The sequence below is a fragment of the Zea mays genome, chromosome 1 (genome assembly GCF_902167145.1).
Source record: "Zea mays cultivar B73 chromosome 1, Zm-B73-REFERENCE-NAM-5.0, whole genome shotgun sequence".
NCBI lineage: Eukaryota > Viridiplantae > Streptophyta > Magnoliopsida > Poales > Poaceae > Zea > Zea mays.
The window spans coordinates 117679549-117697260 of record NC_050096.1 but is presented as its reverse complement, the minus strand read 5'-3'; the positions used below and the strand labels follow the sequence as shown (position 1 = coordinate 117697260).

General features: G+C 46.3%; 2 protein-coding genes across 3 annotated transcripts in view; both read right to left on the bottom strand.

Annotated features, from left to right (window-relative positions):
* The window catches only part of LOC100216809 (putative glycosyl transferase family protein), a 74989-nt gene extending 60547 nt beyond the window's left edge, over nucleotides 1-14442 (bottom strand). Inside the window, exons 1-12 of one of the 2 annotated variants that reach the window (XM_020546976.3) lie at nucleotides 13912-14442; nucleotides 13172-13269; nucleotides 12900-13054; nucleotides 11912-12035; nucleotides 11628-11741; nucleotides 10823-10942; nucleotides 10066-10155; nucleotides 9306-9403; nucleotides 9082-9199; nucleotides 6867-6992; nucleotides 5025-5101; nucleotides 4857-4935 (exon numbers count right to left, since the gene is read on the bottom strand). In XM_020546976.3, the coding sequence (XP_020402565.1) occupies nucleotides 4857-4935; nucleotides 5025-5101; nucleotides 6867-6992; nucleotides 9082-9199; nucleotides 9306-9403; nucleotides 10066-10155; nucleotides 10823-10942; nucleotides 11628-11741; nucleotides 11912-12035; nucleotides 12900-13054; nucleotides 13172-13269; nucleotides 13912-14164 (1452 nt within the window). In that variant the 5' untranslated portion in view covers nucleotides 14165-14442. The remainder of the gene's footprint in view (nucleotides 1-4856; nucleotides 4936-5024; nucleotides 5102-6866; nucleotides 6993-9081; nucleotides 9200-9305; nucleotides 9404-10065; nucleotides 10156-10822; nucleotides 10943-11627; nucleotides 11742-11911; nucleotides 12036-12899; nucleotides 13055-13171; nucleotides 13270-13911) is intronic. The other variant, NM_001348664.1, reaches the window with a different exon arrangement.
* On the bottom strand, nucleotides 14408-17494 carry LOC103644874 (uncharacterized). The gene is made up of 4 exons (XM_008668027.2): nucleotides 17314-17494; nucleotides 16929-17180; nucleotides 16536-16755; nucleotides 14408-14639 (listed from the first exon to the last, which is right to left on the bottom strand). Exons 1-4 carry the CDS (start codon nucleotides 17330-17332, stop codon nucleotides 14408-14410), a joined length of 723 nt encoding a protein of 240 aa, XP_008666249.1. The 5' UTR covers nucleotides 17333-17494.
* Nucleotides 17495-17712: the final 218 nt, after the last annotated feature.

Here is a 17712-nt window from a genome sequence, read left to right as displayed (position 1 = left end):
AACTATCTTGGAGTCTGTCTTGATGATACATGTGGTGACTCCGAGGGCCCTTAGCTTGCGGAGGCCGAGGATAACCGCTTCATATTCTGCTATATTGTTTGTGCATCTGTCGGATTCCAGAGCGAAGCTGAGGCGTGCTGCATATCTGTGTTTGACTCCGGCTGGTGAGGTGACGACTGCAGCGACGCCTGCCCCCGCATGGCACCATGCGCCGTCGCAATGGATGGTCCAAACCTTCTCTGTGGACGGGTCCGGCTGTGTTATTGGCCCAGTCCAGTCGACGACGAAGTCTGCCAGGACTTGTGACTTGATGGCTGTCCAGGGCTCGAAGCTGATGTGGTAGCCGGAGAGTTCGGCTGCCCACTTGGCAATCCTCACCGATGCCTCCGGGTTTCTGAATAGTTCGCCGAGCCCCCTGTCTGAGGTGACTCGGACCTTGAATGCTTCAAAGTAATGGCGCAGTTTGCGCGAGGACATAACAACTACGTAGGCGATCTTCTCCAGCTCTGTCATGTTGCATTTGGACGGTGTCAGGACCTCGGAGACATAGTAAACAGGGCACTGTCTGACTGCGCCCTCAACTGTCTGCTCCTGCACTAGTGCCACGCTGACCGCGTGCGGCGAAGCCGCGACATAGAGCAATAGGGGGAGCGAGGAGTCGGGGCTTGTGAGGATGGCCAGCTCCGACAGGTACTGTTTTAGTGAGGCGAAGGCCGCTGCTTGCTCCGGCCCCCAGGCGAAGTCTTTCGCACCGCGGAGTGTTTTGAGGAAGGGGAGACTTCGCTCGGCGAACCTGGAGATGAATCTGTTGAGAGCGGCCAATCTGCCTGTCAGACGCTGGACGTCCCTAGCGGACTGCGGAGGCGACATGTCGACGATGGCCTGGATCTTGGTTGGGTTGGCCTCGATGCCGCGGTGTGACACCAGGTAGCCCAATATCTTGCCCTGGCGAACACCGAAGACGCACTTTTCCGGGTTTAGGCGGAGTCGTGCATCTCGCATGTTCGCGAATGTCTCGGCGAGGTCGGCGAGATGGTCCTCCTTATTCTTGCTGGCGACGATGATGTCGTCCACATATGTAAATATATTTCTGCCAACCTGCCCTTCGAGTACTGTTTTGGTGAGTCTGGAGAAGGTGGACCCTGCATTCTTGAGTCCCTCCGGCATCCTGATGAAGCAATAAGTGCCGAAGGGTGTTATAAAGCTGGTGCTAGCCTTGTCTTCCTCCTTCATGTATATCTGGTGATAGCCGGAGAAGCAGTCGAGGAGTGACATGACCTCGCATCCGGCCGCGCTATCGACTATTTTGTCGATCCGCGGCAACGGGAAATTGTCCTTTGGGCAGGCCTTATTGAGACTGGTGAAGTCTATGCACATCCGCCATTTCCCGCTTTTTTCTGCACCATTACGACATTGGAGAGCCACGTGGGGTAAGCCACTGGCTCGATGAATTTAGCCTCTAGGAGGCGGTGCACCTCCGCCTTGGCGGCCTCTGTCTTTTCGTCGGACATTTTGCGGAGCCTTTGCTTTTTTGGTCGCACCGAAGGGTCAATTCCCAAGCTGTGCTCAATTATGGATCGGCTGACTCCGACCAGGTCTAGGGCGGACCAGGCGAAGACATCTTTATTCTTGGCCAAGCAGCAGAGAAGCTTCTCTTCTTCATGTGATGTAAGGTCTTCGCTGATAGTGACTGTCTGCTTGGGCGTGGCCTGATCAAGGGGGACAGTCTTGGTCCCGTCTTGGCTCTGCAACTGTGCCTTGTCGTGCTGCTTATCGGTTGGGCTGGCGGGCGCAGGGACCTCGCGCTGGGTCGTGAGACAGTGTACGTTCCTCTGACCAGGCACGAAGTCCCGCTCTATGTTGCGCGCCGTCTGCTGGTTGCCGTAGATCGTGATAGCGCCTAGCGGACCTGGTATCTTCATACATAGGTACAGTCTGTGGATGGCAGCTTCGAACTTATTGATGGAGCCCCGGCCCATGATGGCGTTGTATGGATATACCATGTCGACAATATCGAAGGTTACTTGCTCACTTCGGGCATTGGGTGCTACACCGAAGGAGAGGGGCAACTCTATTTTGCCAACGGGAAAGGTGCCTTTGCCGCCGAAGCCATACAACGGATTGTCCGAAGGCTTGAGCAGGCTGTGGCTTATACCCATGCGGTCGAAGGCGTGGAGGAAGATGATGTCCGCCTGACTGCCGTTGTCGACTAGGACTTTGTGTAAGTCCCAGCTTGCCACGCTGCAATTGATGACCATAGCGTCGATGTGGGGGGCGCTGCGCAGGTCGACGTCTCGTGCGTCGAAGGTTAGCGGTATGTGGGACCACTTCGTCTGCACGACTGGGCCAGTGACGGCGACATGGTTGATGCTGCGGTAGTGGTCCCGCTTCTGCCGCTTGGTGTCGAAGTCAGTGCTGGACCCCCCTGTTATCATGTGAATGACTCCGCGATATGGTTGATCGGCGAAGTCTTCCTGCTTTGGGGCATGGGGATGTTTTGATGTTGCTGGTGTGGCGGTGGGGGTGGAGGAGGTACGATTTGTACTTCCTGATGGTGTTGGTAAGCGTGGTGCGGTGGATGCGGAGCGGGAGCGTGGATATATGGTGGAGGGGGTGGCTGGTAATTATGCGCGACAATTCTGGGATTGTCGGCTGGCTGCGCCCGCGCCATTCTGTCTCTGGTGGCCTTCGTTTCGGGGCAGTCTTTGGTTTGGTGGGCGCAGTCTTCGCCGTGGAAAAGGCAGTAGAACCGGCGCGGCGGCTGCGCGCGCCCTCGGCCCCTGCCACGAGTTCCGTTTCCGCGGCCCTGGGGGGATATTCCTGGCGACGAGGGGGGTCAGCAGCAGGCTGCTGGTTGGCGATGTTGTGCACTTGCTGCTGACTGCAGCCATCTCGACCGGAGTCTGGCTGCGGAGTCCTCGTCCACGTGCGGCTGGACTGCGGGGCATCTTTGGGCTTCCGCTGTGACTCAACCTTGCGCTGGTGGAGCTCTTCGGATTTGGCATATTTTTCAAAGAGCTGATATAGCTCCTGGAGGTTCTTGGGTGGATCTCTGATACAGTGGCTGTAGAGGACGCCGGCCCGAAGGCCACTGATGGCGTAGTGGATAGCGATCTGATCATCGACGGAGGGCAGCTGTGACTTGAGTGTTAAGAATTTGCGGTAATACTCCCGCAGAGTCTCCTTTTCCAGCTGTTTGCAAAACGAGAGCTCGGCCAAAGCGTCGGTGTCTGGACGGTACCCTTGGAAGTTGAGAAGGAACTTGTCCCTGAGACTTCTCCACGAATCAATGGACAGCGGAGGCAATCTGGTGAACCAGGTGAGTGCTGGGCCCTCTAGGGCGATGATGAAAGACTTCGCCATTGTGGCGTCGTCCCCTCCGGCGAATGCAACGGCGACCTGATAACTCATTATGTATTGCGCCGGGTCGGTGCTGCCGTTGTACTTGGGATATGCCCCTACTCGGAAGTTGGCTGGCCAAGGCGTCACTTGCAGGTGTGGCGCTAGGGGACTTCGCTCGTCGAGGTAGTTGACCCCTTGGAACGGCGCGCCGTGCTGGAAGGTGTAGTCACGCTGGGGGAAACGCGGGTTCTCCGGCTGTGCTCGGTGTTGCAGGGGTGCTCCATGCTGCAGGCCAAGGTGGCCTTCGCGCGTGTCTTCCGGTTGTGCGCGCTGCTGGCTGGGTGGCTCTTGCTGCAGGCCAAGGTGGCCTTCGCGCTGCATCAGCGCGATCTCGCGCTCAAGGTCTTGGGCCTTCTGCTCCTCGTCGCGTATCATTTGCCACACCTTGGCTAGTGCGGACACACGTTGGCGCTTGGCCTCCAGTATTTCTTTCTGCCTCTGGAGATTGCGGTTCTTGAGGCGCAGGGCGCGCAGCTATAGCTGTTCTTCTGTTGAGACGCCGAGGACCTCGCCGTCCTCGGTGAGATCCGCGCCTTCCAGTGGGGCGAAGCCTGGGGGCGGCTGCGATTGTCCTTCGGGCCCGCAGGTGCGGAAGGTGTCGTCTTCGCAGGTGCGGGGAACATTGTCTTCAGTGGGCTCTTGGTGGGTGGATTGGGTGAGGACGAGGGCCTTGCCCTTTCTTGCGGCAAGCAGTGCTGCCTTCGCAGCCTCGTCAGCCTTCGGGTTAGCTCTCTTGGGTGCCATCGCGGGTGGTTTTGTCGTAGCACGAACGGTGGGCGCCAAATGTTGGAACTTGCTCTCAACCGCAAGGAGGCCAACAAGGGTGAACAGTGGTGACAACAGGGTTACGTGCTAGGAGGCAATAGCTCTGTTAATCTAGCCTCTCACGGGCACTGTGTGGGGGTATTTATAGGTATCTGAGTGACCAGCGCCTTGTGTTAAGGACGCATGTGCCCTCAGACACCTAGTTTATCCCCAGAATATTCCCGTAAAGCAGGGTTACAAGCTGTAATTACAAGAATGCCTTTACAAATTAGGCCCGTAACACAAAGGCGGCCACGCAGGGCCCGTTACAATGGGCCAGATCACACGTGGGCCTCAGAGCTGGACGAGGCCGCGCTGCGGGATGACGTTGCCGCAGGCCATTCGTCTGGTGCCGAATGGAGCGAAGGGTGTCCCTGCCCGCTTTGTCTTTGTCAGACCAGCGACTGCAGCGAAGGCCTCGAGCGAAGGGTGGCGTCTTTGCCTTCGCCCCAACATGCCCCTCGCGATCCACGTGTAACAAAACTATTACTTCAATACTCAGTTCCAAACTATGCCATTTGGTTTTTTTAAGTACATAGGATTTTGCTATGCACCTAAAGATACATGCCAAAAGCTACCTAGAAAAACCAACACCACTTATAATTTGAATTAGTAGTAGTTCCTAAGGAAAACACATATTGTTAACTTACACGTTTCCTCTTAGCAGGCTTGCGCAAAAATTTGGAACCCTCTGCAGGTGGCCAACCAAGCTCAAAGCATGAGCGTGACCTACACATGCATCAGAATAGGGAAGGCATCAAGACAGGAAAGAAAAGGATATACAAACAAACAACAGAAAAGCACGTTTGAAGACAAACCAGAAATATTCATTGAAGTCATCATAATTCCTCCAAGCAGAATGTGCAGCTTTTCCATCTTTATTATTTTCAGCCTCCTATGTACAGTATATAAAATCCAAAAATAGTCAATAGGGCAACAAAAAATCTAAGGTGGTTGATACAAAATCCAAAAATATTCAATAGGGCGACAAAAAATCTAAGGTGGTTGTTGGGTCTCCCAACACCCATATCTATATCTATACACGTAATATTAAAAGAAGAAACTTCGCGAAAGGGTCTATAGCTGAGTTGGTTAGGTTGTCTGAGTAGCACTCCTCAGGTCCTGAGTTCTCAACTCTCCGTGATAGCGAATTTTACGCTAAGGTTAAAAAATTCCCTATCTCACGCCAAAGCATAGGAAAGACCTGGTCCTGATCGCGGTCGTCCTCACATGGACTACGGTGCCGTTGTGTATGGATGGAGCAAAGGTTTAGGGGTTTTCTTGACCGGCATGAGAAGGTCTTCTTAATGTAATGTCGATGCCTATCACCCCCCCCCCCCACACACACACACACAACAGATCAAGATTTTTTAAAAAAGGAGAACTTATTCCTGTCTCTCTGTCCGTCTCTCTCTCCTATATGTCCATCCACAATGATTTTAATAAGAATAGTAGTACATGATGAATTAGATATGAGCTCTAGGTTTACTGTCCCATCCATGACTACAAGTTAGAATAGTGTGCGCCTAGCCACAGTAAAGAGTTAAATTGCAGGACGTATTGAAATGTATGATAATAGTACACTCAAGTTGCAACGCACGGGCATGGTAGCTAGTTTAAAAATCCAACACAGTTAAGTTATTGGAATGTAAATGGCTAATTTACCCAAGAGAAAAGCTTAACACACAGGCAGATCGTAGGATTAGATAGATGCCACATGTCTTACTAGACCAAACTATTTCTAAATAGGCCCAATTAAACATTGAGCGAAAATTGATAACAAAATAAAACAGAGTACTATAATCTTGAAGCACCGAACAACACCATTAACGCAAAGCACCATGAGCAGAACATCTTTACAGTGTAAATGTGCAATTAGAATTAAATTTGGTCACTAGTTCTAAGAAAAAAATGCTACGTGCCTACATCTTACTCAAGAAGTCAAGAGTTACTCCTGTGGACTAAAAAACAAGTGCAAATCATGCTAATAACTTAATAGCAAGAAATATAACAATCTAGCAACTCAAAGGGGAAAGAAGAAATGTTGTTCCAGGCCACGGACAACTTTTTTCTCTTCTGGGAAATGAAATGGCTAGAGTGCTAAAACATTCCATGAAGGTTTCACAATTTGCCAGATAGATTTGGTCCCTAGCTGAACCAGGATCTTGCATAAATACACAGTAAAAGCGAATTGCAGTGAATATTTACTGTTTGAAGTGAACAAACACCAAAGTCCATTGTCAATCTAAATGCAGCCAGAAATACAATTAGGGAGACCATACTGATCAAGATCTAATAGCAGCCCTGTTCTTTCTAAAAAAACTCGACCAATGGGGGTAAGACAAACATCGGGCACTGTATTAAGAAGACCTCACACAGGTCGAGAAAGCTCTCAAACCTCTGCCCCACCCATTCACAGCAGCATCGTAGCCCATGTCCATGTGAGAACAATCGTGGGCAGGGCCAAACCTTAGACCTGGGCTTTGTCATGGGACACACAGGGGGATTTTTTTTAACCCTAACCTGAAATTCGCTCCGACAGGGAGTCAAACTCAGGACCCAAGTGCTACTCAGACTACCTAACCAACTCAGCTAAAGGCCCTTCTGCTTTTTCTATAAAAAAAGTAAATCAAGATAGAACCTTTAATACATGAACCTACCGCTGCCATGGTATCATAAATTGGTGTAATTATTTTCTCAAGAAATGAAGTGGAACCCTCAGTAGTGCAACTCTTTGCAGTCTCAGCAACAGATGAATCAAGAATCCCATCGAGTTCCTTTGCCATCTGAAAATATGCCAATAATGTCATTAAGCAGAAAAAACTGCAGTACTGCACATAAGTACATTGCTACAGAAATACAGATGACTTTTTTCTCTCATAAGGATATGTACGACTACAAAAACAAAAAGGATATAAACTCAAGTTTTGACTAAAAATGCAAATTTGGTTATTAGATATTGTAGTACTCATAAGGCAAGATCCCAGAGATGGGCACTCTCCCTAGTCCCTCAACCAGCACCAGCAGGTCTACCCCGTAATGAGCTAGGAGAAGTTCAGGCTTATGAGACTAACTATAGATTCATTCCTATATTCATAATTAAGTGCATGGGTCTTATGTATAGGGAGAACTGACTCCACCTCTAAGAAACTAAGGCCTTCCACAGCAAGGGAGATGTCTAAAAAATCTGGACTCTGCATGCCAAATACTGGCATCACTCTTAAATGTCACAGAGTGGACAGCATTCAGTGTGCGCATCATTCCTCGGAGCCAGGAAACGGATAAAAACAGAAAGGGAATCAGAAGTGCAGAGCCTCATCTATCATCTCTCCCTGATGCTCTGCTTCCTTTCACAATTTTTAATGAAAGGGCACTAGCATTCTATCTAGCTTCCGTCCCAGAATTCCTGGCAGAGCAGCTCCATATAATAATAACAACAACATAGCCTTTTACCCCAAGCAAGTTGGGGTAGGCTAGAAATGAAACCCACAAGAAACAAGGATAGGAAAGGGAAAAAAACACTGAAAGGGTAAAAGAAAGACGGTCGAGGTAAGGGTAAACAGAAAAAAAAAGGGGGCAAAGATCATGGTTCGGGCACGTTTATTGCTAGTCACCAAGCACCCATCCTTATCTAATTCCTTAGAGATATTCCGCTCCTTAAGATCTCTCTTAACCGCCTCGTCCCAAGACATTTTAGGTCGACCCCTACCTCCTTTTACATTATTGACCTGCCTACCTCTTTTTACATTATCAACCTGCTCTAAAACCCTTCTACGCACCGGCGCCTCAGGAGGTCTCCTTTGGACATGTCCAAACCATCTCAACCGATCTTGAATCAGATTCTCCTCAATTGGTGCCACCCCGACCCTATACCGAATATCTTCATTTCGGACTCTATCCCTTCCTGTGTGCCCACAAAACCAATGTAACATGTGCATCTCTGCTATACTCGGTTGTTGGACATGTCGTATTTTTTGTCGACCAACATTCAACGCCATATAACATCGCCGGGCGAATCGCTATCCTATAGAACTTACCTTTAAGCTTTGGTGGCACCCTCTTGTCACAGAGGACGCCAGAAGCATGACACCATTTCAACCAGCCGACTGAAATTTTACGCCTAATATCTTCATCAATATCACCATTCTTTTGTAGCATTGATCCTAAATACCAAAAAGACTCCTTCCTAGCCAACAGTTGCCCATCGAGGGTAACATCTCCATCCTGATGTGTAGTCACGCTGAAAACGCAAATCATGTACTCAGTCTTGGTCCTACTAAGCCTAAAACCTTTCGACTCCAACGTGTGCTTCCACAACTCTAGCTTCCTATTAACCCCTTCCCTACTCTCATCAACGAACACCACATCATCAACAAAGAGCATACACCAAGGGATATCCCCTTGTATGTCCCTTGTCACCTCATCCATCACCAAAGCAAATAAATAAGGACTCGATGTTGATCCTTGATGTAGAATACAAATCCTAATAGAGAGCAGTATCAGCTTCACTTGCTCAAACTCAATGCTTCAGATCCTCCACTTCCACCTTAAGTTTGAAGGGGGTGCAAGTATATGTCAAGGCCCATATAGCCTATGAGGCTCTCTCTCCATATATACAGAGTCATCTCCTCTAATGGAGAGCTAATCTTCTCAGATCCCCAAGATTAGTAACATTAACCATGTCAGTCATCAACAAAGTAACAAGAACAAGACCATCAACATAAGATACAACCCATAATGAACACATTTCTTAACTACATAAAATGAAAGGAGTGGGCCTTTTTTCTTCTATAATGAAATGAAGTGAAGATTCTGTGTTTTTTAGAAGGAAAAAAAGAAAATAGAAGAACAGCACTTGATCAAACATTGACTCACATTGTGGAAAATATAGCATATGCATTCTGGGAGAAAACGAATATTCGCTGCTTCACCCCAAATCAGAAAGTAGAGGGCAACCAATATGATTTTCCGGTTCTTATTTACTGCTTCAAGGCTAAAAAAAGGTAAAGTGGTAAGCATCATGCAAGATGGTACCATGTATGAGGAAAGCCCCCCCCCCCCCCCCCCCCAAATAACAAACACACAAAAAAAAATATCACCTGGTCCATGCAACACGCCTGCCCAAGTACCTACACCATTTTATGTAGTTGTCCAGGACTTTGCAAAAAACATCAGTAACAGCCATCTCATCAATTTTCTGCAAGACAAATAGCCCCATTTAGTGTCTGGTGCATATATACAGAGAGAACTTGCTGAAAATGAACACAGAAGGCCATGGCAAAGATTCCATTTGTGGTGACTGTCTGAGCTTTTACCAGAAACATGTTACACAACATCAATTATAGGCAGTGGTAAGTATAATGCTAATGTATCTTAAATAACTTATCCATTACTTCAGGATTTGATTTTTGTTCTCGAATACATAGACAATATGCATATCACTGAATTAGGATGTTATGTTACTATGGCAAAACTTCAGTTATGTAAGGCAACTAGCAAAACTATACTGAAACCTAATAAGCCTCTAAATTTGTATCCAGATCAACTAAAAACGCAAAAAAGGCTGATTATTCAGATTTTTATTCCTTGTTCTAAATCAAGCTTAATTTACATGAACAATGAATTTCAAAGGAAGCTAAAAGAAAAATACATCTCCGAGGCCACTATGAGAGATCCATCACCCAACAACAGTTTATAGAGTTTTCGAGAATAGGTTTGTGGTAAACACTGATACCTTGTTAATGTCCAATGACACATATTTAATATAACATATAGAGTATAGCATCAGCAGGATCTACAAATCTTACAAAATGCAGAACTAGTTGATAAGCTACATAACGAAGGAGCAGAAGAACTCACGGGTTCTGACCCAATTTGCAGGCTTAACCGGGACTGAGCATTGGCTAACATAAGTACAACATTTTCACGCTGGTTCCGAATATTATCTTCCTGGAACAATCATTCAACCAGAGTGGATGATCAATACGAAGACAATACAAGATTGGGTTAACAAATTGACGGTGAACAATTGCATTAGCATCTAGAGAAAGAAAAGCATCCCACAAAAGTTTCCTGATTAGTATTAAACCATATAATACATAAGTCGACGGGCTAAGAATTCAAACTTTTGAAAAAGATTCTGAGGCAAATCATGGCACTTGTTTTAGTCATTAACTTGTTTATGAAAAATTCTCAGAATGTCCAAGCCATCACTTACTCAATCTGCAGTCTGCACAAAATCAAACTGTCCGTTTCCATACCAAAGGTAACAGAGTAACAGTGTCTTAAGAGAGCCAAGACTCAAAGGTGGTTTCTCAACAAATAAATGGAAGACGTCAACTGTCAAAGCCAATTAGTGGTCTAATCGTTTGACAGTTCCAAAGTAGGGTGCAAGTACTAAGTAAATTAGAGGAATTATTGGCAATACGCGAGATTTGGACACAGAATTCTTCTATAATAGTATTAGCTAAATCTATAAAACATACAGGATAAAATAGGTGACTCAGAACAAGCAGCAATTTTAACTGCCCCATGTGGCAATGCAGGATAAAATATAAACCATATAAAACATTTAGAAGATCTAATATCAGACTGTTGAGAAGTATGATATGTGTACCTGGAAGCCAAAAACATATTGCAAAAGGTCGAAAATGTCTTTTTGTCTTAGCTGGGGTGTATCAAAAGGGAATCGTGGCAGGTCCTCACAGTTCTGAATTGCTGCTGTTGCAGCAATGACCTGATACAGTTGCATGGAATTGTTCTCATCAACATGAAGATATTTCTTTTGTTTGTTAAGGTATAACAAAACAATGAAAGAGAACTTGAGTCTTCAAGTACCAGCATAGACAACTCTGGACCTTTTACCACATATATTTCTGCTCTTCATTAACAACATATAAATCCCAAAAGACATTTAAATACTCCAACAATGAGATAGGGGGTACGAGGCACCCCATCACATACCTAAGTCTTGTGAATCGTGACAAAAGAAAAGGAAATTGGACTATGGGAATGGCCCGATGTATGATTATTTTAACCCCTCAAGTACAAAATTAAGTGCCAACTAAGTGAACTTAAAGTAAAAGATCGTAAATTTGACCAGCGATGTCTCTATGTAAATATGCCATGTGGAAATGACATCTTATAGAGTTTGAAATTGATTCAAAAGGTCTTCTAAAGTCCATGACAATATGACATTTAAAAGCATATTAAAAGGACAGACCCAATGTTGGTGGCTCCCACATGAGTGGGGCCTGGGGAAGGAATAACCAAGGCAAGCCTTACCCCTGCATTTTGCAGAGAGGCTACGTCGAACTCAGAACCTTTGGCTAAGTGGAAATGCTTCTCACATTTAAATGCATAGTACAGCACAAATTTATAATAAATATTGGTGTTTGAAAACCGAAAGTAAATAATCATACCTCAGGGAAAAACCCAAAAATATTTGCCACTGACGATGATGTATCAAGGGGTACAATGTTGTATGGCATAAGTTCACCTCTCAAGGCTGCATCAGATCTTTTTATTCTCTTTATCTGAAAAGAAAAAGATGATGAGAAAAGTAATGGTACATTTTATATAACGTAAATTTATTCTTGTGAAGCAAATATTATTACTGTCACAGGGTTTTAGTACACCAGTGATACAACCACAAACAAAAAATACGGGGTTTTTTCACAGGGTCATGAGTTCTGCAATGAATTACCTCCTCCAGAATTTGTCTATGAAGTCTATCAGTTGGTGACTGACCAACAAGATTTTCCAGAACATCAAGCAAAGCCCTCAATGTAGCAAAAACTTTCTTCATTTTCATTGCCCTATTTCCCATCCTGATCATAGTAAGGAAAATACAATTGCCATGAGGTACGTAGTAACAAACGTAAGATTTCTAATGAATAAAATTACAGGGAAAGCCCCGAGACTGAGAGTGATACAATATTTAGGAGGAAGGTAGTAGATAAATCTATTTCCATTACATTAAGAAAAGAGTAACCAAAAACATATGGCACATCAGAACTCAGAAGGCAAAACTGGACTGAGCATAGGCAAGCCTTTTATTAACAACTGGGGAAAATGATCAGTAAGCATATATCATGCTTAAACAACTAGATTTGGTGTTGGCACCAGCACCACAAATTACATTCCACTCTAGTAGAACAGAAGATCACCCAATCCCATTTCTTGTTGATGGAAAATCCAAAGAGCGCAAAAGTTCTAAAAGATGTGGTATATAATATAGTAGCACCACATAGCTTCGTTGTTCAACAATAAGAAGGCAAATGAACTACTGTGTGCGCATGAAAATGAATTCACGGAGAATAAACAAGCAAAAAAAACAGTGTCATGTATCTATCCCTGTCAATTCTAGGATCACCATAAGTTCATTACATTATATAGAGACTGATGACACAAATGTTGTTTCTGGGCACATCCAGTAAACAAAACATATGCAGGCAAAACCTTCTGAAGCAAGGTGAGCTTGAAAAATACTATTTAGAATATATCAAATTAATGGTTGGTGATGACTAACCAGAAATACAAGGATTCCTCACTTTCAGTAATAGTATACTAACCTAGAGCTATAAATTTTATCAGGCAAAAGCTGATCAGAGTCACAGAGAATGTCGAGACCCTCCCAGAACCCAAAAAAACAAAATACATCATGATTTTTTTAAACGGGAGAGAGGTCATACTCTGTACTAAAGGTTCCTGACTCTCTCAGTCTCTCCTGCTCACGTTGCATATCATCAACCCGACAACGACTCTTGTATTCAAGATAAAAGTTCCACAGGACTTGAACGTCATTCTGTCGGTCTATCGGAGCCCCATCCTTCTTAGCAAGTTTTTGCTGCGGAATACCATGATTAGAACATGGGAAATTTAGAAATAATCACTGAGAAGAAGAATGAGCAGAAACTAAAGTAACAAGTGTACCCAGTCATGTTTACAGTGAAAGTAAGCATACCTTAATTACAGATGCCAAACCTGTCTTGAACTGAAGAACCCCTCTACCTTCACTGCTGGGATCCAGATTCTGGGCCATCGTGTACGCTTGTTCACAAACTGTGGTGCAAGACGAAAAGGAGTGACTTAAGAGAACACCAAAGTGCCAACTGTAATAAAGTAAGGCTCTGTTGGGTTCCGCTTGTAATCGGAATGTGGATCGCTGGCCACAGGAATCGATGAAAAGCGCGCAAGTGGTCTGCGGTGATCATGATTCTCACTACTGCCTCCCTCCCAACCACCACGACAAATAACTGGGCACTCTGTTCTATGTATAGCTGTTCTCCCACCGAGTATGACACCGTGCCAGGTGGTAGGCATAAGGCAAACCAAACAGGGCGTATGTCAAGGACTGTTGTGTTTCCCATCACACGAATCGAACCAAACCACAAGCCAGAAAAACCCTAAATCTTAGGTAGTGTAAGTATGGGCGCTCGTACATAGCATTAGCAAATAGCACATGACCCCCCCCCCCCCCCCCCCCCCCGAGGTTGGAGTCCAACACTGAGGACATCCTCAGTACTCAGTAGCACGCACTGCAGGCAGTAATGGGCAATCACAGCAGGATAACAAGAGATAATCCCCCAAACCGAGGACTCCAAAACCCCCATCCAAAGCTACCCCAAACAAATCAGCAGTCAGCTCCATCCATGAATTGCACTGTTGTTAACTAGGCGAGATACGTGGGAGGAAGGGACTCACGGATCCGCGCGACGTTGGGGTCCTCGACCTCGATGTCGTCGGCGGCCTGCAGGATCTGCTCTATGTTGGTGGTCCGACCCAGCGAGGCCGGCACGGCGTCGGCAAGCCTCTGCCCTCCCACGGCAGCCGGGGCTCCCCCCACGCGGAGGTGGTCCCGGTCCCGCTTGAGCGCGGCCCGCACGAGGCGCTCCCAGTTGTCCGCCACCCGCTCGAGGCCCCCACCCCTCCGGCGCCTGGACGTGGACGACGCCATCGCCGCGCGCTCGCGGCGAGCCCTAGGTCAGTCACCAGGGGAGGCGCGCCGCGTGATCTGACTGCCTACGAATCCAAGGATGCCAAGCAGTAGTGGAAGGAAGGCGTTTTGGGGAAAACCGAACGGAGGCGGATTCAAAAGCGACACTGGCTTGGCCCCTGAAGCGAGTCGAGAGGGTGGCCGGTGGGGTGTTGATTCGCGGAGGCAGGGTGAAATGCTTCCAGCACTCCTGTGTCTATTATCTCACTGGCGCTGCCGCCGCCGCGGCGCGTGGTTTTTGGTGGTGGGGTGGGGTCCTAGGCAGCGCACGCGGTAACGTAACATGATCTGCCCGCGGGCCGCGCTGCGGTCGACGCGGAGGTGACCGACTGGACTCTTACCATGACGCGTGAGAAATTTGCTCGGCAACCGAACAGTTTTTATCTCCAAAACCATATCCAGCGGTTCATGGTTTATAAGGAGCTTTTTTAAAAATCTGGTTGTAGAAAGAATTTAGCTGTAAAGAAAATTGAATATCGTGTAGATTACGTATGAAAGAAAATAAAAAAGGTATATAAGGTTTAGTATGTGAAAAGTGGTGGTTTTCTATTATAATGATTCGGTCGATTCTATGTTCAAGTTGATTTTAAAAAGATTTGACTGAAGTGATTCTCATAGAAGCAGGTTGAGAAACTGGGCGTTTAGCAGTCTGCAACAGCTTTTGGTGACCAAAAGCTGAAAAAACTAAAACAAACCGGGCTCATATCGTCTAAAACATTGTTTTGCACTATAAATGTACTGTTTGTAGGGTAGAGTTTGAATGTAGTGTTTGCTCCGATTTGGGTCCTACCGAAATGTGCTCTCTACGGCGGCACGGCCGGTCCACGGTTCTGGCCTCACGATGTTCGATTTTGTTGTAGGAGCGTCTCCTCTCTGCGTCACTTCGGGCGGTCCGCGATAGCACAGAGAGTTCTCCTTCCTTGCAGGACATAGATCTCGTCCAAGGGACCACGTCGGGAAGGAGAGATCTTATGGTGTTCCGGTCGGCATGTCACCCGGGACATTTCCAGACAGAGTAGAATCGCCTAGGGATTAAGAAAATAGGTCGAGGAAGAAATCTTGAGTGAAGTGGATTTTGCCCCGAGAGAGATCTCGTGAGGGTAAGATTCTAGGGTCGTTTTGGGGCCGGCGGACTGTGAGGCCAAAAATTGGTAGAAGAAAAAAATAATAATAAAATAAATAAATATATTTATGATAGCGATTTTAAAATTCTTGAAAACCCCTTTAAGAAGTTATTAGGACCCTTCCTATTCATAATCAATTAATAATAAACTAGTTAAACAACCAATAAATAAATAATGAAGAAAATGCATCTCTTGCTTATAATTTTGTGAAAGGCACTTTATTGAAAATATAACTTGAATTTGACCCCAAAATTTTAAGTGAAAACATAGAATAGAAAAGGAGAAAGGGAATTTTAATGGAACCATTTATTCCTCCCATAAATAAATGACAAGGAAAATAAATGATAATATTGTAAATAGTAGATGTTATAATCACATTAGTATCAACTTTGGCACTTGGGAATTTGGAAGATCAAAACATGAGTTTGAATTTGAAATGGGTTTGGAAAAAAAAGAAATAAAATAGAAAAGAATAAAGTACCTAGTTGGGCCTGGTTTTGTGCTTTCGGCCCATCTGGCCTTCCTGGTCGTGCGGCCCATTTAGACTTTCCCCCTGGTCCGCGCGTCGTCCCTCTGTAGTGTGGGCCATGCGTGTCAGCCTTTCCCTCGGACACTTGCGCGTGGGCCCGAATAGCTAGCCTCTAACTCCCTCGCGCGCGTGCTCGGTCGGGACACTGCCCGTGGGCCCCCTCTGCCAGGTCATTTCGTCCCCAACAGAACGCGAACCAGGCGGGCGAAATCCCCTCGTTGTGCTCCTTCGCCTTAACAGCTTTCCACCGTTTGTTTCACCAACTAGACCTCACTAGGGTCGCGCGGACTCCACCCCTATAAAAATTAGACCAATTATAACCTTGGCCTCGCCATTAGGTGTGGGTTTGAACCATCTGGAGCTTGGTCCACCGCCACCAACGAATCTCAGTCATAGGAAGCTACTAGGTCTATGCTCGTGCGTTGCTACGGGTGTATTAAAATGCATAACAATGTTAGTGCCAATGTGCCATTATATAGGAACTAATCCTTAGTTCAACGCACACTCTGTGTGCTAGAGTTGTTGATGACCATAATTTCCATCTCCCAACAAATTTCATGGAACAACAATATTGGATTTGTCATCACTAATAATTTCCGGGAATCTCAAGTGTAAGAAAACTAACATATAATGTATATAGTACAATGCATGTACATTGTGACAATACACAAATAAAAACGAACAATATATATTCTCATGTACTTGCTGCGGAGCTTGGTATTGTGCATTACCATGGAGAGCAGATTGGTTTGTCCCTGAGGTAGAAGGACTGCACTTGAGGTTCGACCTTGATCCCTGCACCACTTCATGAGTTCCTTCTGCTCTCGGTTGATACCTATGGCTATCGCATTCAACCATTAATGTTTTTTGTACATGGTACAAACGATGCAGCTCATGCACTTGATGCAAAGAAGCAGTATCATATGCAAAAGTTCTTGTTGCATGGATGACAAGACAACTTAGGTCTGACTAACAACTGGTCGTCAACTTATTACAGAACTGGAGCAGTCTGTTAACTTCTCGTCGTCTATGTGTGCAAATATACCTCACAAATTATGGTGTTGCTTGCTACGTACCTGCTGCCTGAAGACCTTATCATGCTCCACGATTGTTCTCCGAATCGAGTCCTTGCTATCATGTTTGCACTCCTCGACCATTGGGTCTTCCCAGGTGCGTAAAATCTCTTGCTCACCAGCTTCCAGCAACAATTCAGTTGTTTTCTGGGTATTACCTCTACCTTCTATATATCTCGTGGCGGTTATCCCCTTTGTCTCCAACAGGGTGGAGAGGATTCTGTGAACACGAAGCAAATCAACAGCCATACCTGAAACATCCAGTCTGAAAGGTCAGTAACTTGTTTACGGTTGTAGCTTGAGTCGATCACAAGCGAATGATGGGTACTGATGAGCTAACAGCGAATCAAGAACCAAACAAAGAGAAACCAAAGATCTACTCACCTGCATCCCTGGTTATCATGGTCCAGCTACTGCTTATCTCGCATTTTCCCTCTTCTTTGGTTACAGGTCATAGCCCCCGGCAGTGCCCATACGTCGCAGGGACGCAGAACGGGAGGAAGCTCGCGTGGCTCTATCCTCAGAACCCATTACTCATCTCAGAGCCTAGCTGTGGGAGAGTTCCGAGCAAGATACTTCGTCGCTCTATCTCTCATCCTTCTGTGCGCTTATGAAGCCAACAACAAACAAGAGACGCCGACCAGAAGTGAAGAAAAAAAGCTAGTGATGCGATAAACAGAAATGGCCAATACTGCATTCATCCACTACAGACGCGTAGTGTTCCAGCGGCGTGGGGGCGATGAGGAGGCCCACGGCCACGCGCTCGACGCCGCCCCATGCCCA

Bases quoted from the DNA above. Each gene is read 5' to 3' on its own strand.
- LOC103644874 (XM_008668027.2), bottom strand. The intron at 16,756-16,928 runs GTAGCAAGCAAC...CTTTGCATCAAG, and splicing joins GGTCTTCAGGCAGCAGGTAC to TGCATGAGCTGCATCGTTTG. The intron at 14,640-16,535 runs GTTTTTATTTGT...TTCTACAACCAG, and splicing joins CATGAGAATATATATTGTTC to ATTTTTAAAAAAGCTCCTTA.